The 26,806-nt window shown below is 44.6% G+C and overlaps 1 protein-coding gene across 8 annotated transcripts in view; it reads left to right on the top strand.

Annotated features, from left to right (window-relative positions):
* The first annotated feature begins 21,962 nt into the window (after window positions 1-21,962).
* The window catches only part of BCL11A (BAF chromatin remodeling complex subunit BCL11A), a 100,683-nt gene continuing 95,839 nt past the window's right edge, over window positions 21,963-26,806 (top strand). For 2 of the 8 annotated variants that reach the window (XM_045054243.1, XM_019827252.3), the window contains exon 1: window positions 22,140-22,712. In XM_045054243.1, the coding sequence (XP_044910178.1) occupies window positions 22,658-22,712 (55 nt within the window). In that variant the 5' untranslated portion in view covers window positions 22,140-22,657. Of the gene's footprint in view, window positions 22,044-22,139; window positions 22,713-24,963; window positions 25,060-25,421; window positions 26,129-26,806 lie in introns of those variants that run through there. The other 6 variants (XM_023251687.2, XM_019827251.3, XM_011281010.4 and 3 more) reach the window with 6 other exon arrangements.

Below are 26,806 nucleotides of genomic sequence, written 5' to 3'. Positions count from 1 at the left end.
GCAGAAGAACACTTTCTAATTTTCCCTTTGATTGTAACTAGAAATCTAGTTTATTAAGCAGAAACATAGATTATTAATAAATAAACCACTTGATGCCTGTAAAGCACTTTGAGGGTGGAAAACCCCTACTAAATGGCAAATATTATTATTTTTATTGCAAGCTAACGGGAGGAAACTAAGCTAATGAATGCTTACAGAGCCCAAAAGTAGTCATCACACGTAAATTGCCACATACTGTAAACTATTAAACTTGTTTCTTAGATAGAGATGCATTTAGATTTTAAGTTGATACTTTTAAATTTTTGCCAAGGATGAAAAGCAACCCTTATGGGCCTGTAACTTAAATAAGAATAACTCAAGGGATTAATCAGTTTTCACATTTAAACAGAAGTTGCCTAAAACATATAACACTTTTGAAAGTACAGCTAGCAGAAAAAGAAAAAAGAAAAGACCACGGTTAATTTTCTGAGTTAAATTGTTACCGAGGGATATAGCTTTTTATAAGTATCACTTCTTTTGAATAATATCATATCCATACGCCAACCTGCATTAAAATAATACCCTAAACAGATAAAGTGAAACCTGATGTTTTAGGGTTCAGGCTCAATGGTTTCTCATGCTATACTCTTTTGCATTTGGCCTTGACACTATGGTATATATGATATGTAAGATGAATGAAATCTTTTACTATCTGATATTTGAAGTAGGGAACCATATAAAAATAATACCAAGTCACAACGGAATAGTTCAAAATGGAATTATGGATGTAAGTCTGATCTTCCTCTTAGCATTTTTCAAAAGTCAGATCATAATTATTCACTTTTGATGTTAGTGAAAGTGGACATACTGTATGTTTTAGTGTATTATGTTAAATTTGCTAATACATACATGAATATGTGTTTACATAAATGGAATCCACACTTTTTGCTCATTCTTCTTGACAGTAGATTTAATTTAAACCAAAACACATAATTTAACAGAGAAACCGATAATAATTGTAAAGTTTCCAATAGAAACGACTTTGTTTAAATCTCATATAAATATATATTTTGGCTAAATCCTGCAGGAGAAATCCATATGGGTTACTTGAGATTTTCCTCACTGAAAATGTCAAAGCAAGTCTTCATTCTCAAGAGAACTAGGTTCTGATCTGGGATCACAGCGAAGGTGCGCTGAAAGGAAAGCATTTAAAGACAATTTTCTTGTCTCTCCCCCACCTCCACACACACACACACACACACACACACACACATTCCAGGCATTTTAAAAATGACACCATTATGCTCCATGTCCAGGACTGGAAAACAAAGTCTCCTCCTGTTTGACAAGATTCAGCCTGCAGTGATTTTAGCAGCCAAGATACAAGATTTTTAAATTAGGGCCTTCAGAATGGAATATTAGCAGACCCATATTAAAACAATGCTGGCAGCCCTTATGATGAGACAGGGTAATTTTCTAATTAGCAGAAGGCTATTTGAAATGCAGCATGGTGTCCCATTTTTCATACTGTTATTTTCTACTGGGTAGAGCTAGAGAAGTAAAACAAAAGCCACAAAACCTCACAGTCAAAGTTCTATAAATTGGTCTCTCCAGCCCTGTAAAGACAGAATCTAATTTTAAAGGGTTTTTAATTCACAGAACTTAGCTTTGCTGCACTAGGAGTGTTGCGCTACTCAGAGCACCATCCGAACGGTTAGCAGATCACAATAGCTACTCATCGGTTGTTTGATTTTATGGTTTAAAAAGACGTATAATGGCCTGTCTTATTCATCCTTGTTACCTTATTATCTGTGTTTGGGTTCATTTTTTTTAAGAGGGTTTAGCAAAGGGTGTGTGTACAGTGAATGCCAAATAAATATGATTGGGTGGTTAGAAGGCTTAGATACTTTCCGGCATTTATTCTTCAGAGGTAGAAAAGAAGGGTTTCCTCCATGAGTTTGGGTCGTACTTTTTGGCAAACTGGGTCAGGGGAAGGAGTGAGGGTTGGAGGTAAAAACTTTCGGGACTCACACGGGAAAAGGCAAATTAGATTCTTGACATTAAGATTTCAAATATAGAAGCATTCAAAGAACAGATTTTTATATGTGAAGATTTCGAAAGTCAGTCATCCTGTGCATGTAAATAGAAATCACTGTGGAGAGCATCATCTTCAATTATGAAGGAGAAAGCAACGGTAATGTTCCATCCAAGTTGTGTCATTTGCATATGGACCTCTTCTGCAGATTGGCGAACAGGAAAATAGGTTCAATGGCAGAGAACAACTTGCTTCAAGCCATCCTCCAAATTGCCTCCAGGTTTTATTTTTCCAAAGAACATGTCACCCCCACCCTTCTCAAAAGCCTTAAATGGTTTTCCACTGCTTATAGAATTTGCTCAAGACTGTGAAGCCTGACATTCGAGGCCCCTCCCAAACTTGCCCCAACATCTCTTTCCGGACATCTTGCTGCCATGCCAGTCTATGCTGTAGCTACACCAGGTGAACTGCAGCCCCAAACTCATCACCCCTGTTGGCTCAGGCCAATGCTTCCACTCTGAATGCTCTTCCTGCATCTTCCCACCAACCAAAGCCTTACTCATCCTTCCTCAGCAGCTGAGCAATCCCCTGCTTTAGGGTGTTTCCTTGATCTCTTCTTTATTTCCTATCCTCAGCCTGACTGGTTTTGTAGCCAGATGGGTGTAAATTTCTCCCCCAGACTATGAACCACTTGAGGACACGGGGACATGAAACTTTTTTTTTTTCTTAACTTGTCTTCAGCCCCCTCCACACCTGGTATAGGAGCCTGGGTGTGGTAGACAAAACACCTGGTATTCCATTGACCCTAAAGAAGGGGCCTGCCTACTTCACATTATACATAGCGTTCGATATTCTATACCTTAGAGAGATCAGTTATGAATTAAAAGCAAAACAAAACAAAAGCAACAGCTGCTGTATTCCGGGAATCACACTTGAAGCAGAGAGAGAGAGAGAAAGAGAGAGAGAGAGACAGAGACAGAGACAATCTCTGTCTTCAGAGATCTCTCTTCAAGAGAGATCTCTCTTCAAGAGAGAGAGATTGAAACAGCAGCTGATGTTTAGGGTTCTCTGGAGCCATTTCTTCATTCCCTTCTACCTCATTCCAACGTGATGAAAGCAACTTCCACATCCTTCCCAGGGCCCGGGGATTCATGGCCTGGCTTTTACCTGCATTGAAACTGGACAGTTTTGGCCCACTCTCCCCTCTTCCTGGGACAGCCTGATAAATGCAGACACACCTTATAAAGTTTTGGCTTTTTGATCATGGTGCAAATGTTTCTCTACATTTGGGGGCACTTCCCCTCCCACCCCCTGCCCCAGAACAGTCAAGGTTTAAAAAGGAAAACACAAAGGAAAGAAAAAAAAATATTGTTCTATGATTAACTGAATAGAATTGGAAGTCTTTATTTTTAGGGTGATTAAAAATCAATGTGCTTCTCTGTCATGTCTGAGACTGGGATATGGTTTAAAAAGCAGTATGTTCAACTCTGTATCAGATCTCCTGTTCCAACTCCTTGCCCTGGTGATTCCTGCTTGTCTTGTTCCTTGCCTGAATGCCAACAACTTGGTCCATCCTAGATGATTTTTCACTGTTGCTGCTGGTGGAATCGTACATTCCATTGGCTCCTGTTTGCTGGGCCATCAACGATTTTCAATAGCCTCAGATGGCAGATGTCTCTACCTGCTTTGTTTCCCACAAGTAATCAGCTAAATTGTTTATCATACTTGTTTGCGTGTCTATCTCTACTCAATGGGTTATGCTTTTTCCTCTGGGTCTGGGTTCATGGAATTAAAAAAAAATTCCTCTGTACCCTCAGAGGATACTGTCAGTGTTCTCACAGGTCTCTGACATGGTTGACATCTCTGACCACGGTGGGGTCACTGACTGCACTGCACGTTGCAGTCTACCATATCCACCCAGGGGCTTGCTTAGAATCTCCTAGATAGGGCTAAACAGATTTTCACAATATGCAGGAAAAGCACTAGAACCTGCATCTTCTGATAGAACATATGTAAGTAATTAAGAAAAAAAATAATTGCACGTTTGAGAAGGTGGACTCACCAAGCAGTTGTTGAACTATAAAAATGCATTAAGTGTAGTCAGTTTCTTTTTTTAATTATTCAGGAATGTTGTTTATGTTATCATGAAAAAAAGAGGTGAGAAAATATATTCGGCAATTTTTGGTTTTCCCCCATTTGAGCAGATGGCGATTTGTAGTTCAAAATTTGTAACTCAAATTATTTCACATTTTTATTAATCAGTACAATATGTTTTTAAAACAACAAACTGCACTTAGAAATATCAGTGTAAGTTCCCCAATTTGCCTAGTTCCAACAGAGAGCAGTTTAAGAATTTGAGATTTTGTTAGCAATATTGGGAAACAGGACATTCTAGTTCAGTATTTCAATTGTAATTATTTGTATTCCAGTGTGCAGAGTATCTCGTATGGGGGAGGGGGCAGTTGAAAATAGTACAGAAAATTGCAATGGGGAGCTGTAAAAAGCTGGGAGAATCTGTTTCAAGATGTTTGCTGTTTTGGTAGAACAAAAAGTGCATTTTGTTAGAGACAAATATTTTTGTGATAAAAAAAACATTTTATGTGAAGTGTAGATTGGACTTTTAATATAAAAAAGAAATGTTAAGCCATTCTATTTTAGGAAGGTTTGCCATCTTAGAATGAAAGCTGTTAGAACCGCATAGATTGGAATGTTCTCACAACTGTTGTCATCCTATGTTCCTCTGCAAACCTGTTAAATTACATGAGTGTAGGAATAAGGGATCTTTTTTATTATTATTAATTGACACTCATTTTTAGCTGGCATGTGCTGGCAGGTCTTTCCAGACAAACCTCAGACCGTATAAGACAGAGCTTCAATCTGAAAGTTTGGGAGTATTCTAAAGCTCTGTAATATGGAAGCTAGGAAGTGTAATATTAAAGTGATAAACATCTTATATTCAGTGTAATTCACAGTTTCTTTCATTCTTTTTACTATCTATAGATCTAAATCAAAACAAATTCCATAAAAGAGGGGGTTATTTTCAAGCACATTTTCCTTCAGAGAGCTCTTGAATATTTTATCATATCTATTTCTATACATATGCTATACATTTCTAGATCCCTGTTGAACAAAATCCAAGGTGATGATTAAAAAAAAAAAAAACTATGACATTAGAATTCCCAGGAGACATAAAGTTAGCCTTTGTAAATGAAATAAACTTTTGTTTGGGCAATTAAGGAATACACAGGGATATTAAGTCAAAGAACAATATGTCTGAACTATTAAATTGTGTTTTTTTTTCCAGGAGGTTATTAAAAATGTATTTCAAATTACCAGAGTGGCAGGAAAAAATAAAAAATAACAACTTAAAACGGTTACATTTTCCTTTGCTGTTGAGAAGGCATATTGGATTTCATACGATTTGATTTCCAAGTACAATATTTCCAAATATCCACTTTAGGACGCGGTGAGAGGTTCACCCTCCACATTCCCAACAGTGAGACCTTTTGAGCTGTCACTGCAGCGAACTGTGAATGGGTGGGCACTTCAACTGTCATCTGGCAATGGGAATATATGGATTTTCTGGGCGTCCCTGGAATTGTGCAGAATCCCGGGATTTAGACAAGCTCTTCACAAGGTCAGACAAAAAACCAGACCCGGATCACGGTGCCGCCCAGCATCAAATGGGGCAGGAAGTATAAGCTTATGATGTGAGGAGGGAATCTGTGGTGTCTGAACAGCGTCTGCGTCCTCAAATGGTTAATTCCCCCAGGCTGTCATATTGCATAAACAGATCCTCCTTTAATAAAATTAATTAGGTTCTGAGCTTTATAGGGTGATGCCCACTGACCCTTTACATGCCTATTGTTCCCAGATCCAAGCGAAAGAAAAAACAGAGGCTGCCCAGTCGACAAGAGAGAGTCCCAAGTTGAAAGATTAGAAATCTCAAGTAGGAGCTGCGAGAGGGGGTGGAAGAAGCTAGGTAATGTTTGCTTCTGCACCGAACTTAAAAAAACAAAACAAAACAACGCAAAACCCAGCGCTGTGATGGGGTTTTGTTAATTTCGGTTTTTTGCAAGCGCCACGAAATTCAGGCTGTGTTGAGCTCCTGAGAAACATCCAGAGTCATTGCAGATTGCCGGGATGCGCAGCTTTAGTTCAAAAAAGACCCGAGGCATAGGGGCAGGGTTAGGTGGAGGGCACCACAGGATCTGCAAAAGAAAAGCAGTAACCTGCAAACCCACTTAGATTCCCACTACATCCCTCCCTTTTCTTCTGGCTACCCCCCAGCGCTATCCCGGGCATTTCACCGCACAAGTTGCTTCTGATATTCTTTTAAGTTTGCTAAGGGAACTCCTCGAGGGTGGGAGCGGGCGCTGGGATGGGGAAAGGTGAAATGAGGACCGTGGTCTTTTCTTTTCTTCTTCATCACAAGGGGCTTGAGGTCCCCGTCCTGAGGATTAAGTGAGCGCATCCCGGGCGCCTGTGGTCGAAGAAAATCTGAGGCACGACAGCAAACACTGCCCGATGTTGTTAGAAAAAAAAAAATTTTTTTTAAGGGAGGGAAAACAATCGCCGTCGACCGGATGTTTCCAATTACAAGGGAGCTCGAGAACAGAAAGTGTTTGGGGGAGGGGGGGGGACGTTTAGAGAGGATGGGCCAATATTTGGAGAGGATGGGGGAGGGTTGGAGGTGAGAAGAGACGCAGCGGGGTAAAATCCAAGCAATGAGGCTTCTGCGAGAAGAAGAGGAAAATAGGAAAATGAAGCAGAACTAGAAAAATGACAAAGTGTTGAGTGCTGATTTATTGCAGAAGCCTCTGGTCATTTCCATATATTGAAATGCGCCCAAGCGGCCAGTCAGTCAATTTCTTTTGAGCTGCTGCCGCCGCTGCCCACGGGCTGCCCACGTGACTCCCCCTCAGTCAGCCTCTTTACCACCCAGCCCCTGAAACAGACAGAAGAAGAGGAAAGAAAGAGAGTGTGAGGCAGAGGAAGCATCTGTGTACTGTAGTGGGTGATTTGAGAAGGAGCCATTTGGGTGGGTTTGGGGAAAGGAGGAATGTGGCCTGGGGAGGGGAGAGGTAGGTTTCAAGCTCCATTCAGGTGTTACATCCAGTGACTTCTCTGTTTGGCATCTTTCCATCTCTCTCTCTCTCTCTTTACTCTCCTCTTTTTTCCTCAGTCTCTTCTTTTCCTCTTTATGTCTACCCTCCTAAGCAGTTAAAGGGGACAGAATACACCGATAGAAAAAAAAAATCTATCTACAAATACATAATGGGGATGGGTGTGGGTGGGGATGTAGGATATTCAAGTCAGATTTGATTTTGGTGTCTTTGATACTGTCCGTTGCTTTCGTAGATTTTCCTTAAGGAAAGGCGTGCACGCGCGCGCGCGTGCGCGCGTGTACACACACACACACACACACACACGCACGCACATACACACACGCACATACACACACAAATCCTAGATAAAAGCCAGTGAGTTGTTAAAAATGAATTTGCAGCATTAGAGCTGTTAGCATCATTCAGCAAGCAGCAAGCTTGATAATTTCCAGGTGTTGGGGAACGCCGTTGTCCGGGAGCTCTTACAGAGCTTATAAATCCCTGTTGGGAGGGAGAAAAAAAATCTTTAGAGGTGAATGAAATATCAAATCACAAGACTCCTATGTAGATTTATGATTGCATAAGAAGCTTGATCATTTCCATATACTGAAATGTGCTGTCCTCCTGAGCCTGCCCAGCCCTTCCAGGAGACGAGGCGCTCCGTTCTGCCTTGATCAATGTTGACTATGAAGCAAGAAAGGAAGGGGGGGTGGTGGAAAGCAGGCTGGCACCAGATGGAGCGGGGTCTCGGGAAAGGTCAAGGTTAGCCCAGGCTGCTATTGAGTCGGTAGCAGCCTCACAGATAGATCTCTGCCTCGAAGGCACCCACTGGGGCTTCTCAAAATCAAATCTAATAGAAAAGGCAGTCACAGAATGAAATCGCTTCATCTGAATGCTAAAATTGTTATTAGGCTACATTAGAGAGATATCAGGCACGTGGTTACCAAAAAAGGGAGCATGCCTAGCAGTTTGTGTCTGAAAGAAAAGCTATGAATATGTTGATAACATCAGTAATGGGCAAGTAGAAGAGATGGTTATCTTTTTTTTTTTTTTTTTTTTTGGTCTGAAGACCAGATTAACATATTAAATGAACATTTTTTCCCCCTCTTTTCTGCAGAACCGCCTTATATTTTGAATTGCTTGGAATTCTTCTTTGGGAGGGGAGTTGTGGAAAAAAGTCATTCAATCCAGAAATAGGTGATCCTTACTGACCAAGAAGTTTGACTCACTTAAGGAATTTTGTTAGCATCTTTCACCAGGTGTGTGCCTTTGGAAATTTATTCCTCAGGCATTACATCAGGGGTTGACACTACCATGGAAATAAGTCTTTCTGGCTTTGGACCACTGGAAATCTGTCAGAGGCCTTCCTCCTCTCCCACTTCTTCCCCACCCTCTTTTTCTGTTTGTATTCTTTTTAGAGACAGAACTGCTTCTGGAGAAAATTTCATCTCCCAGGCAAACCCAGCCTAGGAGAGCGCTTGAGACCAGACACACATAGCCTGTTAGGGTAGCCGCACTAGCATTTTTCAGTCTCTCCCCCCAATTATCATAATGAAACCCACATTAGCTGTTTTTAACCTACAGCACAGCCATATCTTAAAGAAGGATTTAGTCTTGTAAAATAAATGTGGGCTACACTAGATTAAACACGATGACTGCACTCCAAGGGTTAATAAATTTAGAATTAACAGATCATCCCAGCTTGATACAGCTACTATAGATGATTTAATATGCAGCCTAAGTAGGTTGACAGTCAGCTCACAGATGCAGATAAGATCAAACAGTCTCTTGATTCAATAGATTGAATGGTTGTACTGAGTGTCTAGAAGGTGAGTGACAGAACATATATGGCAGGGGTTCTGGTAAAGAGGAGCTTCGATTCCCAACTGCTGTTTTGTGCACTGGTTTTCTTTCTTTCTTTCTTTCTTTCTTTCTTTCTTTCTTTCTTTCTTTCTTTCTTTCTTTCTTCCTCTCTTTCACAGTTAACCTGTAGCAATAAAACCCAGAGCAGGGAATGGGGGTTTAAAAATTCTCCTCCTCATATAGAATAATGGGAGCTTGTTTAAGTTTTGAGTAAAGAAAAGATGGATACCTTTAATATCAAGATCTATTTCTAATTAGTTCTGCCTGGTAACTAATATCCACTGGTTCCTGTCCTTCTCTCTCCTTACAGGCTCTCAGGTCAGGGCTCCACAGACAGGATGCAGGATTCCTGGATGATGCAGATAAAGGCAGGCTCATTGCTAAAATTATATAGGTAATTTCCTCAGCCCTCTACTGTGCTCTAGCTGTGAAGATCTGAATATGGAAATGAAGTGCAAAGCTAAGGTGAAATTCAAACTCCAGTACATAGCCACTGCAAGATGTTTACACTAGGAGAGAGCTTCCCTGTCTGAAATTGGTGGTAAAAAATAGCAAAACTGGGGGGTGGGGGGCTGGGGAAGCTTGGGGAGTGTCCAACAGAAAAAGTTACGAGTATCTGTGCATCAAGGCTTGCCTTGGTGGCTCTATCTAGAGTTTCTAATACCTAACTGAGCTTTTTTTCCCCCAGTTTAATTTCCTTTATGTATTCTGACTGTACTATTTAAACAAGACAAAAACAGTTTTAAAAGAAGTGAGTGTGACCTGATGTGATAGACAAGTTTATAACAGTTTTATGATTTGATCAAGAGCAAGGGCTTCTCCTAAACCCATTAGATTCTGTCATGTGAATATATATTCAGGCAATTTAAAAATGCATATTATGTATTCAATAGACCGGCACAGGTCTGAATTGTATCATGTTATTTTGTTCTATCCTCCCCCCCCCTCAAGTCTTAATATGAAAATCTCTAATAGAGTGAGTATAGAGCTATGGCAATCAGTTTTCCAATGTTCCTAACTTGCTTGTTTCATTTATTTATTTTATTTCATTTTATTTTTGAATATCAAAATGTCCAGTCCACCACTATGAGGTAATGGCCCACAAGTTTTTCTTCAATAAATAAAGCCATTTGAAACTGAATAATAGCTCTACACACAGTTAACACCTTAACTTTTCCCTCTCTACTCAAATGTCCTAGTGGGTAGCATGATATTCTTCTAATTCAGAATTTATTATCATTAGGTAACCTCTAGAAAATTTTTAAAATACTTCATTCTTTAAAAAATGCGGTTTCAGGTCTTGGTGTGTTTTTTTTGTTTGTTTTGTTTTTTGGGTTGCTTTTTTTTTTTTTTTTTTTTTTGAGAAATAAAACCTATTTCAATGTAACCTGCGTATTTAAAGGTTTTGAGATAAAAGCAGATCTTCCCATTTTAGGCCAGGGAAAGTGTTTAAAGTGTATTTGTGATGGGCAGAAGGAACTCTGAACGTGGGAATGGCTGTTTCTGGAGCAGGGATGGTAGGCATTTATTTCACATATTAACCAGATCTAAATGCCTCCGAATTTTATTTTCCCTTTCTTGGACAACCTGTGATTGCAGCAGGGGGCACTACCAACATACGAATTACTTGGAAGTAGGGAACTCCAGCTCTCCTGTTTCCCCGACTACTTAGAGGCATAGCCACTGAAAACAGTTATCTCTCAGAAATTTGCATATTTATGGTGCCTCCTGCAGGTTCCTGTGATTGCTTTACAGTCAGGAAAGGTAACAGAAAAATATATATCCTCCTTTAAAACATGAAAAAGGATCATATAGGAACAGTGACTCTAATAGGAGACTAATCCTTGCAAAGCCTGTAGCATGAAATTTGTTTCTGGAACATTTTTGTTTTGGTTTTGTTTTAGGATTTGAAGGGAATATTTTGGAAGTTATTGGACGAAGTCCCTGATTCCTTGAAAATAGATATAGGAAAATACTTAACATCTTGAGAAAAAAATTAGCATAGACTTACTTATTCATTGAATGAATACCTCTAAAGAACAGAAAATTCCTTACAGACACAGAAAAGCCACCCAATAGATCATTTAAAAGCCTGGTTCCATGGCATATCTATTTTTTTAGTCCTAGTCATAAGCAACGAACAAATGTGCAGCACAGCTTTGGATATAAAAGTTAATTAGGTCTCAGAAGAGAATAGTTTCATTTTTATTGGCTCTGAGTTCCAAGGATACCTTTGATACACCTTTTCTTTCAGCCCTTTTTGACCTTCTTTGTGGAAACTGTACATGGGCCACTCAGGCGTGTTTCGTTCTGGATGCCAGATTTCGGTGACTCCGCTCACCTCTGAAAAGCACTCCACCAATGTAAGCAACACAACTGAAATTACACCCAGAAAAATCTAATGTTATGTTCACCTCAGGACCAAGATGCAGTTCACGTGATCTTTCAGTAGGGGTTTTAGTTCAGGAAGAGATTTCCTGCACTCCTCAGCTGGCAATACCTGAACACAGGAATATGGAGGCTGAGACTTTAATTCTGAGTTGTTCAGTTTCCATGTATCTTCATCAGGGCCTCATCCTTATTTTATCATGAGTGTATTCTGCTTAATTTCCTTCCCTCTTAAAAGGCCAGTGTACAGGGCTCCTAAACCATTACTGCAGTCCTTAGCAAACCTCCTTAGTGATGGCAGAACTCCACCATCCACAGCCTCCTCTGTAGCCCGTCTTTTCCTATGGAAGTGCCTATCAAAATCTAGGGGATGAAAATAATTTTTCCTGCAATTAGACTTTACATAATAAAGACACCATGTAGTAAAAATAATATGTGCTATCAATAATACGTGGTGACATAAATGTCCAAACTGTGAGCAGAAGGATTCTCTTATCACACATTAGTCACCACAGCAGTATGTCTACTTATGTACTACCTTTCAGTGCCACATTAGGCGATATATCTGTTTGTTATTCTGGGTAGGGAAATTCTCATTAAAATAATTACCGCCATCATCTTATTATTTCAGTGCAAGTGTATCCACAATGTTTAAGCATTTGGTATTATGCTGAAAAAAATATAGATCTCAGGATTCATATTTATTTACTTGCTGCTGGTCAATCTCTTGTCTCTAAAAAATGAAGAAAAGCTACCACCTGAAAATCATGGCTCTTTTGCCCCTCTTGGCTCCCACAGTGGTAAGTGTCTTCCTTCTACAATGTTTAAAAATTGGAAGTAATGAATCACAACTTCTTAGTGTTGTCAGAAGTATATTCACTTTGAACGTTTCTATGAATGAGATATCATGTCAGTCTTACTGAGGGTAAACTAGCTGAAAACACAAGCCTGGACTCAGCGTAAAAGTGTTCTCTTTGTCACGTTAATTTTAAAGAAATTGAAACACTTCAATGTGAAGACCAGTGGAAATAAAACAATCCAGCTTGGAATTCTAAAGATGTTAGTAAAACTAAAGTTATACCAATTTTTTAAAAAAGTAGTTCCTTTTTGGTTTGCAGCTGCTTTTCAGTTTGATTTATTTATGCTAAAATAAAAGAAAAAATTGAAACTTGCAAGTTCCCATGAAGAAGAGTTGACTTCCTGCAAAACATATGCTTTAAAATGAGCATATTTTAAATGTTCTAGAATCTTTAAATCAACACATGCAAAAGAGCTATAATCTTTAGCAAACTCATTTATGGGTTTAATATCCAAATAATTAATATTCAAATAATTAATAATATAATATATATGCTTTCCCCCCCTCGTGCTCAGAGTCCGAGAGGGAGTTTATTTTGAAAATCCACTAATCTTGTGTTTTCTCCTACTAATTAAGCTTGGAGTTCAAGATTCAATATGTCGAGGAGAGGGCCATGATTCTTTTTCCATCTTCTGTTAAGAGCACATGCTGATATTTCCCTTGCTCCCTGAGCAAGGCCACAGAAATCACTGTTTGTAAGAAGTAGTAGGGCGGATGCCAGTATAAGTCTCTATGAGCCTTGCCTCCTTCAAATAAGAACCAGCTAGAACAGGTCTTGATATTTGAAGAAGGTAGTATTTGAGAATCAGGCTCCAGAATTAATCTCTCAGAGTTACTCTGTGTTATAAAGCACTTGGATTTGAGCTGTTTGAATATTTTATTGCATTTCAAAATCTGAGAACTGAGAATGATAAAGAAGACATTTGAATTTATGGTAGAAGAGATTTTGAAGTTCCTGAAAATCTAAGCGGTCTACTTTGTAAGTCTTTGTTCCTGGACCAGACATTTTCCTAAGGTCCTACTCTGTGCTAAGGGTCGGGGGCGTGGGGGGATGGGGAGAGGGGGAATGATGAAAATGGCAGAAGTTCTGCCCTCTAAGCACTGACAACCCAGGACTTGAGTCAGGTAGTGGTGGTGGTTTTTATGACATAAGTTATTAAATGAAATATACACAGAGAGACATGCAATTGTTTCCACCTGATACAAATGGGCTCGCGGTTTATAATGTGTCAGATAGTAGTGCAAATGGCCTGTACTTCTTAACTATTTGATAAGTGAAATAATATGATTTTCCACTGTATGCATATTTATTAGTGAGCAGACACAAATACTTGAATCTTTTTCATCTGCAGCAGCAACTGAAAGTGCATCTGTGGAAGTCACTCCTTGGTTCAACAAATGTATTAAATGTCCACTATGCATTAAGGAAGTGAAATAGCATCATTTTAAAAAGGCTACATTCACAAATGCATGCTAGAAATAGTCTATAATATTGCCTACAAAACAAATGTAGTACAGAAAACTCACTTCTCAAAAGTAACTATTTAATAACATCATAAAACTGAAAACAATAGATTATCACAGATGTTCATGACCAAACCTTATTATTTACCATTCTTATTTATGGGAAACCAAGTTTCTTTTTCTAGAAAGTAAAAATTCTTGTGTCAGAAGTGACCAGAGCAATGTTCCCCGAAACCAGGTCCTTGCTAAAGGCTTAGAATTATTCAAATCAGAATAGTGAAGCCAGGGCTATACAAAGCAAGGATAATAGTGTGCATCAGGATGGCTCTGGCACGTGTGACTTGTGAACTTTATGTGATATGCTTGTGCCTGTGGACGTGCATCCTAGTGCCTTAAAAATAAAAGCCATATAAGAGCAGGAATCATGTCTCATGACTGCTCAGTGCGGTGCTCCATAAACAAAGAAAGAATAACAATTCTTGGGACCAGATTCTTCCTTTTATAGGAACCTGGAGGTTTAGATAACTGACCTTGTGCAAAGGATTTTTTTTTTAAGAGAAAGAGAGAGAAAACAGGCAAACTGTGTACAAGCAGGAATGGGAGACTAGAGAGATTTGTTTATCCTCCACCAAGCTGCCAAAGAAAGATGAAATAAGAATAGGCATTTTCTACCAGAAAAGTTCCCTTTGCTGAATTTGGCAGCAAAAACAAATACTTATGATTAACTATCAGAAGAAGAAGGTGTCTTCGTTTCTGGAAAAAGGACCAGAATAGTCCCAGCTATTTGGTGATCTCTGGGAATGGTTGGCACACATCCGGAGAGGTCGTGGGGCTAGGCGTTTGTGGGGTTTATGAGAGATTGGCAGAAAAGGAACTTGAGCCTGGTGACATGTCTTGATGACTACTTCTCTTTTGTCACCCAACTAATGCCAGAGAAGACCAAGTAAAACTATTGTGAAGTGAGAATTGTCAAGGCCATAATGGTATATGATGGGCTGGTTTGGTGATCTGATTTCCGGAAGAGAGAACAGAGAAAATGAACTGCTGCTCTTCTTCTGGAAGAGAAAAGGTTTCTAAATGGAGATATGGTGGCTGCACAGTGCTTCGTGGGTCTTCCTGTATGAAGTCAGTGATCTTCCTGTCTCCAACAACACCCAGCCATGGCCACGTCTTGGTGTGTGTGTGGGAAGGGCACAGGGGAGCACGTATTTGAAAACTCCACTTGAACTCATCTACCACCTGTCTTTCATGGAATGGCTAAAACAAGAACGATTGGAGAAGCAAGGGTTTGAGCTTTCCACCTTCATCTTTCGTCCTGTTTTTACTGCCCTCTCATGGACATATTCACCCCTATATCCCACTCCTGTGTTTATCACTGCCATCTCAACCCCCCTAACCTCCACCCCACTACCATTGCCTCTGTTACCGCCACCGTCCTTGTTTTCCTTATCAGCCACATCCTCACCAACAAACATTAATGACATATTATATTGGTGGCATATCAGGTTAATAAAAAACATATTGCAAAACTCTGGTCCATTAGATAATCCAAGGTACATTCTTCATCTATCTGTGAACAACGTCAGGCAGAGAAATATTTAGTGATTTGTGTGTATGTAGTCCTTGGGTAGTTCAATGCTGACTGTACCATGCTTGCTGTGACTTTCTGAGCAAACCAAGCGATAGCAGGAAGACTACAACTTTCTGAAATAAGATGTTAATACCTCTTTTATTTTTTACCACGGAGTAGATAGACTAGGTAAAGATAGAGGTGCTTTATTTCCTTTTGGTAAATTTATACTTTTTATCAGAATGTGACTTAGAATATATACATCTGTGTATGTATATGAGGCTGCAACATTCCTTGACATATAGTCTGAATTTTGTTTCTTTCCATTTCTCTCTTCCTCCCTCCCCCTCTCTCTTTGTATGCATATTCTAGGATAATAAAATGATAAAAACTTATTAGAACAACAAAGACTACTTGTCCAAATAAAGGACTAACTACCTATAAAATTTCCTTTTAGATAGTGAACTCATAGCTAGAAGTTGGCAATAAGACCGTCTGAAACCACTAAAAATCATTTCTGTGATGTTCTGTAAGGAAGACAGGGAGGATAAGAGGAAAGGAGTGGGGATGGGGGTAAGGAAGGGGAGGGAAGAGAGAGAGAGAGAGAGAGAGAGAGAGAGAGAGAGAGTTTGTTCTCCAAAAGCTTTCTCAGCTGAGTTATTCTGTCTTTTATAAAACAACTTCACATCTGGACTGATAAGTTGAATTCCACCCAGTGCCATTTAAATAGCCCAAGTTATAAACCTCTTAAACTTGAGGTTTATAATAGAAACACTGACAGACCCTTAACTATAGTGCCTCTATAGTAATGAAAGCACAACTATTTCATTATAGCAGTGTCTGGCAGGGCCGCTATAATTAAGAGTCTGTCAGCGTTTCCATTATAAACCCAAATTTTAAGAGGTTTTTAACTCACATTGTTTTAAATCACATTGGGCTGAAACTTGCTGTACAAAATGTCAGACCAGATGTGGCGTGTGTGTGTGTGTGTGTGTGTGTGTGTGTGTGTGTGATATGTTGCTTTTCCTCTTATTTACCCCTCCCCCTGCCAAAAGAAGCCAATAGGTGAAGCTTGTTTTTGTGATTGGGTGTGAAAAACATGTACTGAAAAAAATTATTCCCTTGTTAAAAGCAGAAGATTCAGAGGGTGGCAGAGAATTAAGTTTGAGATACTTTTAATTTTTGGTCGTTTTGATTGTATTTTTTTCCTTTAAAAGTGCTCTCATTTGGGAAACCGGATATGTTCATATCCAAAAAGCAATGTTAAAAAGTGAATCTTTTGATATTGGATTCCTGACATTCGTTTATTTGGAAGATATCTGATAATGTAGGCTGCTGGAGATGATGGAAATATCTTGCGTTAGTACTCTTAATTTTTCAGTTGCTCTAACATTTGGGATAATCTTTTTGAACTCACCATCTTTGGTGGGAATCACTTTTAGGCTAAAATTAGCTCTTACAATAGGTTTGCCTGATGAAAGCCTTACTGGTCTCTGGGGGAAACTAGTAGAATTTGAATGGTTATGTTGGTTTCATTTACGTGGTAATAGGATTTATTCACTTATTCGCTCAAAAACCATTAATGGAGCATCTACTGTGCACTGGGTATTGAAATACTGTGTATTCACATACTGTGGAACTAGTATGCTTCCATTGCAGTACATTGGACTGGCTTTATTGCCCAACACCTATGTGTCTTCGATGCCAACGTTTGGGAGCTAAACTGAGTATTTTACCTAGCAGTGTTCTAACCAGAACTTGTCTTCCAAAGGGCTTCTTGCTTAAATGGTGAGACTGCTTCCCCCTACCCATACATTATTGACTCAGCACACAGCAACCCAGTCTGGAGGCAAGTATAGACTTATTTAGAGCAGATTCAGCTTTTTCCTTCTTTTCTTCCCTTTCTCCATTCCTTCATTAGTCCCTCTTTCCCTCCTTCTTTCTTCCTTCCTTCCTTTCTTCTCCTTTCTTTCTTTCTCTCTCTTTTTCTTTCTTTCTTTCTTTCTTTCTTTCTTTCTTTCTTTCTTTCTTTCTTTCTTTCTTTCTTTTTTTCTTTTTTTGGACAGAAACATCCAGGTATATGAAGTAGCCTGCCTGCCAGCCAGCTAAAGGCCCAGGGAGCCTCTGGAGAAATACCAGACTAACTGCTCCCCCAGGAACCTCCCTGGGGAATGTTTGCCTTTGCATAAGGTATAGACACAGTCCTGGGGTGGGGGTGGGGGGGAGGCCTCCTTAGGTCCTAGGCTCTGGATCACACTGGCAGTAGAGGAGGAAGAAATGTTATAGGGAGGTGGGGGCTGAGGGAGGCTGGGGAGAGGAGGGATCAGTGGTCCTTCTTCTCACCTTTCAATTTAGGGGGCCCACTTAAGGCCCACCCTCTTTCTCACACACAACTCCCTTCATTTTTTTAAAATTAATTTTTCCTTTGTCTTAAGGACATCCTAGCACTCCCACCCTCAAGAACCCCAAATGTAAAACCTATGCCAAATATTGAATCTAAGCCCAAGTTTTATTTTTATGAAGATGACTGTCCATTCTCTATTTTCTGAATGGCTATTAGGTCAAAAAAAAAAATAAGAAAAGAAAGAAAAGAAAAAAGCAAAAAAAAAAAAAAAAAAAGAAAAAGAAAAGGAAGAAAGAAAGAAAAAAAGGAAAAAAAGGAAAATCAAAAGCAAGGTGGAACTGATTGTAACAATTTTTTAACCATTCATTCAGTCATTCATTTATTTATCTTTAAGCCTATAAAGGTGTTTCCCCCTAAAGGCAGAGAGTGAATATTTTATTTTAATCTTGTAGTTTCCAATGAGACAGACCTTTTAACCCTTCATTCTCCAGCTCAGCCCGAGTTCCCCGCGCCAGGCGATACTCGGCACGAGGGCTGGGACTGTATTAAGTCTCTCTCTTGGAGCTGTTTGTTGACCACATTCACGTTCTGAGCCCTGAAGCTAAAAGCACTTTACACCATAAAATAAAAGCACTGTCTTTTTTTCTAAAAGGTTACGTCTGGAGGCCACGCGGCTCATACTTCATACCGAAAACTACTGAAAGGACTATGAAATCCTCTATGATTTACACTCTCTCACTGCATTAGGGTATAGATCTACTCGACTCTAAAAATACGGTGGGTTTCTAACCGACGTGAATATATGTGCATTATTTCAGAAAGTCTGTTAGAAAACTTGTCAACACATTATAAAGCATAAACCAGGACTTGGCTATTAAGTACGGAGATCAGAGGCAGAATATATACTGCAGGAAGTCCTGGGGAGTCTCCTCCGCGGGCAAGATAAAAAGGGGGAGGAGGGGAGAGGAGGGGTCGTCTGTTGCCCTGGAGTTTACATTCAGTGTCGTCACCAAAGGTTTGGGAAAGAGCTCACGGAGCATAATTAGCAAAGATTCCACAGCTCCAAATGAAGTTAACTGAACGGCCAGAAAATAATTTTAACGTTGTCATAATTTATTACTTTCTTAAAGCCACTTTGGTAAAGGTAAATATACTTATTGTGTATCCAAGTGTGCGCGTTTAAAGTGAACTTTCACCCCTCTACAAAACCACCTGCATCATTAATCAATACTTATGTAATATTTTTAAACCTCTTAAAACAACACATTTTTCTTTCTTTAAACACGCATACAAACCCTTCCCCACCCCACCCCCCACTTTTGGGCTCTTTAGCGAGCATCCAGCAGCAAAGAGGGAGGGGGCATCACTCGTAGGGGCGAGCACAAGGGACCAGCAGTGGGGGTGCGCGACGAGGAGGGATCAAATGCCAATACACAGCCCAGGTTTTCTGGACTGGGTGAAATCAGGCTGGGGGAGGGGCGGGAGCGGAGGGCAGTTCCTATTTCACTCTGGGCATTTTATGATGGTGGAATTAAATATATGTTAATGGTGGAAACGTCGCTGCTTACCTCTCCACTGGCACCCAGAGAAAGCAGCTGCAAAACTGGGTTTTTAATGTATGTTTTAAGATGTGGTTTCGGAAGGAACCCCCTGGAATCTGAAACAAGTGCAATAACATAGCAGACCTACTTGTAACTAAGTGCTTAATTTCCTATGATTTTTTTAAAAAAGAAAATCAATAAAATGTTGCCAGTTATTTATTGGAAATAACCACAGATAGCGGCCCTGATGGGGTGCCGGTTTTAGAGAGCACACAATTGTGTAATGAATTGTAATTCAGAAGACTGTTAAATGTGAACCACAGAACCTTTCAGAGGTAATAAAGTCATTACTTTTTACACTACAGCCAACCCTGAAAAGCTTTATACACACCATTATATATAAATCATACATATATATTTCCACAACACACATTCGCCCATTTATATACCTTCTCTATATATAGACTTTCATGGATGGATGGATGGATGGATGGGGGAAATATTTAAATGTGAAAACTCGGTTCCGAAAGAATCTGACTCACTATTGTTACCTGATGAGGCTTTTATCTTATTTATTTATTTTTCAAAGACCTCCCAGTTGCACTTTCTTCTTCCCTCTCTTCGCCTTCCCTCCAACCATTCATTTCTACGCACCCCCTGTCTCTTGTAATGACACTCTTTTGGTCGCTCTAAAGCTAGTTTAAAAAGATTAAAAAAAAAAAAAAAAAGACAGTAGTGGGAGATGCCGACCTGCTCTGAAGAACTCATGAAAAAGGGGAAATGGTGTAACGCACACACTACAGAGCTTTACTGCAAGTGAATCTTCCTGCTTCTTAAACAGGATTTGAATGCCTCCCCCCTACCCCTAAGCTGGAGGGGAACAATAACAACAAAACACATTTACGCAAACCCAGTTCAGCACACATCTCTCCTAATGTTGAACATCAAACCCTCCCTTTCTTCCTTAGTGGGGCCCGAAGCTTCGCCGAGCCAGGCAAGCCAGTCATTTTCCAATAGGTTTGAAACTTTACTAAGACAACACGAGAATAAACAGCCGTTTGCCTGCGCGGCAGGGAGGTGGGTGCGAGCTTGCAAGCCGGGGGCTTTAGCTTAAAACAATAAAGCCCCCAGCCGGGTGGGTGAATTTACAGAAACGACGTCCCTTAGACTGAGGAGGGGGAAAGAGAAAACGCGAGGGGTTGTGGAGCCGCTTGGAGGAGAGGGAAGGAAGGCTCCTTGCTCTGCAGACACACACTCACACACGTCCACCTGCAGCTCCGAGTCTCGCGGGCCACAGCGACCCGCCTCCACCCTACACCCCCCACGCCTTCCTTGGACTTGAGTCCATTTGCTTCTCCCACCCCCCCACCCCCAGCCCCCCCTGCCCTTCCGGATTTGGAATCGCAGCTCTGGCTCCTCGGCGGCGGCGGCGGCGGCGGCTGAGGCTACAGGGTGGCGCAGGCAGGCGGGGAGGCTGGGAGGCGGGAGACGCCGGGGGACTTTGCAGACACGTTTCTGAATAAACTTTCCAATCGCAGGGGGTGCTGTTGCTGTACATTTTACGTAAAACTGAAAGTATCCCACGCCAGAGTGAAGCCCGCTTTTTGACAGCGGCAGCACGCGCGCGCGCGCTCGCGCGCGCGCGTGTGTGTGCGCGAGAGCGCGTGTGTGCATTAAAGAGACAGGGGTTTATTTCCAACAGGTCTTCCTTAATTTCCCGGGAACGTCTGTGGAAAGGCCAGAGGGACCTGCAGACTCTAGGGCGTATGCCTTGGCTCTGGGCGCCTGAGCAGCACGGCGTTGACCCAGGGTAGTCACCCCACCACCGTGGTCTCCCCGCTGCTCCTGCGAACCAGTGGCTGTCTCTCCAATCCCCATTTTCTTCCCCCGGGTAACAGCACAGGAATAGTTGTGTCCTGCCTGTAAGAAACATTTTTCTTTCCATTCCTCTATGCTCTAGCAGTTGCTCTGGAGTGGGAGGGGGTGTGTCCATCCCTAGGACCTGGCTCGAGGACCTCCCGCGGCGCCGGGAGCACGTTCCCAGGGACTGGAACTCTCGGGACTGCCCATGCTTTGTCCTCTGGCCCGCGGCCGCTCGGTGAGGTGGACGCCTCGGCGCCTTCCTCGCCCCGGGCCCCGGTACTCCCCTCTGGGGACTGGAACGTCCCCGAGTCTGGCTCCTCGTTCTTTATTCCTTGGCCTCTGTCTCCGCCACCCTGGGGGGCCTAGACTCCGTGCTTCCAGTTGGCAATCACTTGCCAGGGTGCTCAGATCCCAGCACCCACCCCCCCGCCCCCGCTCGGCCATAGGGGTGCCCTCTGGCCGGGGCCTCTTCCCTCGCCCTTGCTCCCTGTCTCCAGGCTACCCCGGCCGCGGGAGGCCCCAGAGCTGCCTTTCCGGACCCGTAACCCTCCAAACTTGGGCTGGACTCCGTTTTGCCGCGCGCTCCCTCCCGCCTCCCCTCTCCGGCTGCGGAGCTGTAACTTGGAGGCTCAGCTCTCAACTTCGGGTGATTTTTCTTTGCTATCTCCTCCTCAGGCAAAGTTTCCCGAGCGCAGCCGCGGGCTCAGGGCTTTCACTACGGCCCCGGGCATCCGCACGCGGAGAGCGAGCGCGGCCGTGGCGCGGCGGTGAGGGGAAGTGGGTGTGCGCACGGAGGAGGGTGTCCGGGAGCAACTCTACCTGGCTTCCCTCCGCCCGCGCTTCCCCGGACCCGGGCTGCAGTCTCGCTGTACACTCTTGTCTTTTTTTTTTTTTTTTTTTTAAGTAATCTTTCATTTTAGGGTCTGCGTCCGGGGGGGAGCAGGGCGCACGTCTTGCTCCCCCCCCCCCCCGCCACCCCTTTCTTCTCTCCCGGCCACGCTGCCGCCACGGCGCTCGCTGCGGCCACTGGTGAGCCTGCGGCCCCAGCGCCCCCTCCCCTCCGCCCGCCCCTCCCCCGGGGGCCGCGTCTGGCGTCTGCGGAGCCCCCCGCCCCGCACCTCCCCCGCCCCGCACTGGCCATTGGCTTGTCCTGGTCTCTTTTTCATGTCCAGCCCCTGATGTGTGTCCATTGGTGTGAGCTTCCCCTTCCCTCCTCCCCTTCTCTCCTGCTCGCCCTGCCCATGTTTTGTGTGTCTCTGTCCATCCAGACTCCTGACGTTCAAGTTCGCAGGGACGTCACGTCCGCACTTGAACTTGCAGCTCAGGGGGGCTTTTGCCATTTTTTTCATCTCTCTCTCTCTCTCTCTCTCTCTCCCCCTCTATCTCTCTCTCCTCTCTCTCTCTCTCTCTCTTTTTTTTTTTTTGCTTAAAAAAAAAAAGCCATGACGGCTCTCCCACAATTCATCTTCCCTGCGCCATCTTTGTATTATTTCTAATTTATTTTGGATGTCAAAAGGCACTGATGAAGATATTTTCTCTGGAGTCTCCTTCTTTCTAACCCGGCTCTCCCGATGTGAACCGAGCCGTCGTCCGCCCGCCGCCGCCGCCGCCGCCGCCGCCGCCCGCCCGCCCCGCAGCCCACCATGTCTCGCCGTAAGCAAGGCAAACCCCAGCACTTAAGCAAACGGGAATTCTCGCGTAAGTAACCCAATAATAGTAATAATAATTATTAATAATCACGAGAGCGCGCAGGACGAGAAGTAAGAGCGAGGGGGAGAGAGGGGTGTGTGCATGCATTTTTTAATTTTTTCACGAGATGAACCTCCGAGAGTCGGGAGAAAAGAGCTTAAAGGGAGAAAAAACAAACAAACAAACAAAAAACAAACCTCATCCTATCCCGAACCACAGCCGTACGTACACTTTTGGGATAGCACGCACCTTTTATTTTTATTTAATTTACAAAAATTTGACTCCTACTCTTTCATGCTTTCCGCTGCTTTATTTCGCTTTTAGAAAAGGAACGCAATGATTTCCCCTCCAATTTTGCAAAATAATGAACAATGCTATGGATGCGAACAACTCTCTTGCAAACCTAGGGGAGGGAACTGGAGGGGAAAAGGGGGGTTGCTTCCACTCACCGAAGGAAGGAAAACGGGGCGGGAGGAGGGAGCCCAAGCCAAAAAAACAATTCCCAGGGAAAAAAGAGGTGAGAATGGCCCTCGGACAGCGGCGCGCTCACGGTCAAGTGTGCACTAGGAAGAAAGTAGTCATCTCCACAATAGTGAGAAAGTGGGATTGTGGGAGGGGGCCCCCCGGCGCTCTGGAGTCTGCAGAGTGTGGAGAGGGGCCGCGGCGCCTGGGAGAGCCTGGCGACCGCGAAGGACCAGAGCCTCCGCCGGCGCTGTTGCCTTTTGTTCCGGCCCGAGGTGGGTGTTTGTCCCGCTGCCTTTTGTGCCGGCTCCTCGCGCTTGCCCTTCCGCGCCGCCGCCGCCGAAGGGCAGGAGCAAGGGCCCGGGGCGAGCGGGAGATGGAGGGAGGGCGCTCGGGCCGCCGTCGCCTGGGTTCCCGCTGCCCGCCCCTCCCAGCCGAACCTCAAGTGGCGGCGAGAAGACGTGAAAAATAAAATAAAATAAAAAATAAAAAATAAAACAAGGCAAGAGGATGTAAAAATTTTCTTGCCCCAAAACAGAAGCCGAACGCTCGGCCAGCCGTTTTCTGCAACGCTCTCCTCTTTGACTCCCCCACCCCCCCTGCAAAAATCTCAATCTCTATTAGAGGAGGAAAAATACAATTACCCCCTTCCCCAAAACCTCTTTAGTTGCAAACTTAGAGCGCCGGCGGCATGGAGAGGGAGCGAGGAACTCCCTCCTCTTACTATTTTTTGGAAGATTTTCAAAAAAAGTGGAAGTGGATTTTGATTGGGAAAAATCTCGTGTCTGAATGTTTACAAGCACCGCGTGTGCGGGAGCCTCCTGCCAACAAACAGACAGAGGACCGAGCGCGGCGCGGCAGCCCGGGAGCGGGCGGCGGCGGCGGCCGGGCCTCGCCGGGGCCTCGCCGGGCCTCGCCGCGCCCCCGCCCTGCCCAGGATCGCCCACCCCGCGCCAGCCGCCTGCCCGCCGGCACAGCGGCAGGCCGTGCCGCGACTCCGCGCCAGCCGGGTCCACAGTCCATTTTCGCCCCCAGCACAATACCCAGACCTCCTCCCAGCCCACCAGACTTCGAAATCGGCTGGGGAGAAACTCAGCTTTGCGAAGCATTTTTATTTTGTAAAGCAACTGAAAAAGCGCGTCTGTTTCCCCCTCCCCCGCCCCCCCCCCCCGACATTCTTGTCCACCGCACCGGACCTTGGGGAGGTCACCACGTGCTTTCCTTGACCCCCTCCCACCCGGCCTGGCCACTATCCCCCGCCTCCCGAGCCTTGCCAGGCCAGGTGGGGGGTGAATTGGGAGGGGTGGGGGTGGGGTGGGGAGGTGAGCAAGGGAGCAGTATGTGCGACTGTGTGTTTTGGGAGTGCTGGATCCTGGTACTCCTTGCACCCCACCCTTGAGTTTCTGCCCTCTAACCCGGGTCTGGCTCGGCCGGGGGTCGGGGGGGGGGGGCGGTGGTCCTTTTGAATCTTTATGAGGTGGTGGGTGGGTTACTGTGTCCTGGCTAACCGAGTGCGTCTGGGAAGGCGGGCGGTGGGCACTTAGGAAAGTTTGGCAGCAAGGGAAAGAAAGGCGTGAGAGGGCCCACATCCCTTCCCCTCCTCATTCGTGACCCTTATTTTAAATTTTGATGTAATTTTAAAACACCGTCTATACCCAGTTCTGTATTTATTAAAGGGTTGGGGGGTGCGCATAAGGAGTTGAATTTTTCACTGGGCTCTGGAACTTGTCACACACTTCGGAAGCTCCCCCCGCCCCGGCACGTTGCGGGGCCCTCCCTCTCCCCACCCCCGCGGATCCCTCCCTCGCCGCTCTCCCCCGCCCCCCACTCCCCCGGCCGCGCCGGATGCGGAGCAGACGCGGCGTGCGGCGGTGTGAAGTTACAGCCCGGCCAGGTACCGGCGGGAAGGAAGGGCAGTGTTCGCAGGACTCGGGAAAGCCGGAACCTTCTTCGGAAGGATGCAGTGGGGGCTCAAAGGACGGACTGAGGCGTGCAGTCCAGGCTGCTCCCCTATCCCCCACCCACCCCGGGTCCACCTCGGGACGTTCCAGGCTGGGTGGGTTTAGCTGGCCTCTATCCCAGTTTCAGTGCGGACTTTGGGTTAAGGGAGTAGTATGGAGGGGGTTCAAGGGCCAGTTCTTTCTCATTTTCTGGGTGCGCAGAGGGGGCGGGAGCCATTCCGGTGTTCAGGACCCCCCCTCCCCCCCAATCCTCCGCTTCTTAGGCTGAATGAGCCATTCGGTCGCTAGGAGGCAGAACAAGATCAAGAAAGCTCAGCGAACTTGAACCTGTACCAGAGCCTCCCCCACTCCCTGCTTTGCGTTTCTCGGCCGGGGAGGGACGAGCTTTGCGAGGGTGGGGGTGGGGGAAACGGACGGTTAGGCAGAATTCCCTTTCTCCCCCCATCACCCCTTATGTCTTTGTTCTTCATTTTGACTTTAAAAATGCTTCTGGCCGGGGCTGCGGAGAAGCGCTTGGGAGCGCGGCCGACAATCCCGTGCGCCGGGCGCGGAGTGGGGTGCAGTTTTCGCTTTCTTTCGGGGCGGGCATTTTTGGTAGGGGGAAAAGGGGGGTACGCACTCTCCGCCTTCGAGGCAAGGCCAAAGGGCGGGATCCAGCAAGTTTGCACTTGGTCTTCGGGTTCACTTCTTCCACCCCCACACCCCAGCGCAAAGCACGGACAACGGCGGCTACGTTGGGCTTGCACAGCGGCTCTACAGCCCGACCCCTGGCTCCCCCGCCTCCCGCAGCTCTCGCCTCGGAGCCCGAAATCACAACAATAGTAATAGTTATCATCATAATGATGCGGGCTAGCAGCGTCATTAATAATGAATAACCGCAGCCGCCGCGGCGCTGCGCACACTCGTGCCCGGAATTGCGGGGGAAACGCATTTGCAGAGATCCCCCAAAGTAAAAAGTGTGAGCCTGGGGACACAGAATGAATTTCAGGGCCCGCGCTTGAGGTGTGTGTGAGGATACCGAGACTGCACCAGGTTAACCAACCGAGTTTTCCCAGCCTCACTTCCCATTTCTCCAACTGGCGGGGCCAGGGAACGGTTGTCACCTTGAGGCCGGGCTGGACCGCGGGTGGAGGCGGCAGTCGGGGCCCCTAGCTGCCCGTTGCCTCCCGGCCTGGCCCGGGCCCCACGGCCCGGCAGTCGCCGCTGCACGTGTTTGCAGCAAGCGCGGCCGGAGGCTGCAGCCAGCGAGCTGCTCGCTTTGTGCCTGAGTCCCGGCGCCCAACTTCACTTTCTGCAAAGCCCGCCCCCACCGGGCCCCGGGCCCCGGGCCTGTAGCCTTAGCCTTCGCTTTTGTTTCTTTGCTTTTCCTCTCTGCGTTTCTGACTCGGTTTGCTTCCTTACCCTGTTAAGACAATCAAAAGGAAGGACTTGGAAAGCAAAGTTGAAGGCATAGCTCCTTTTCCCCTCCCCCAACAGCCTTCCTTTCCCTCGCTTCTTCCCTACATTTCTTCTTGAGCTTTTTTTTTCTTCTTTAAATTTATTCCTTTGCAACTGCAGAGAGGAAGGAGATCTCAGTCAGCCGCTGGGGCATTGAGACGTTCCAGTCTGTCTTGCTGTTTGAACGCAGAAGCATTTTATTTTCTATTTTTCTCCTCTTGTAGAGAATTCGTGGCTAATTAT

This window comes from Felis catus, chromosome A3 (genome assembly GCF_018350175.1).
Source record: "Felis catus isolate Fca126 chromosome A3, F.catus_Fca126_mat1.0, whole genome shotgun sequence".
Lineage (NCBI taxonomy): Eukaryota > Metazoa > Chordata > Mammalia > Carnivora > Felidae > Felis > Felis catus.
This window is presented reverse-complemented; position numbering and strand designations above follow the sequence as displayed.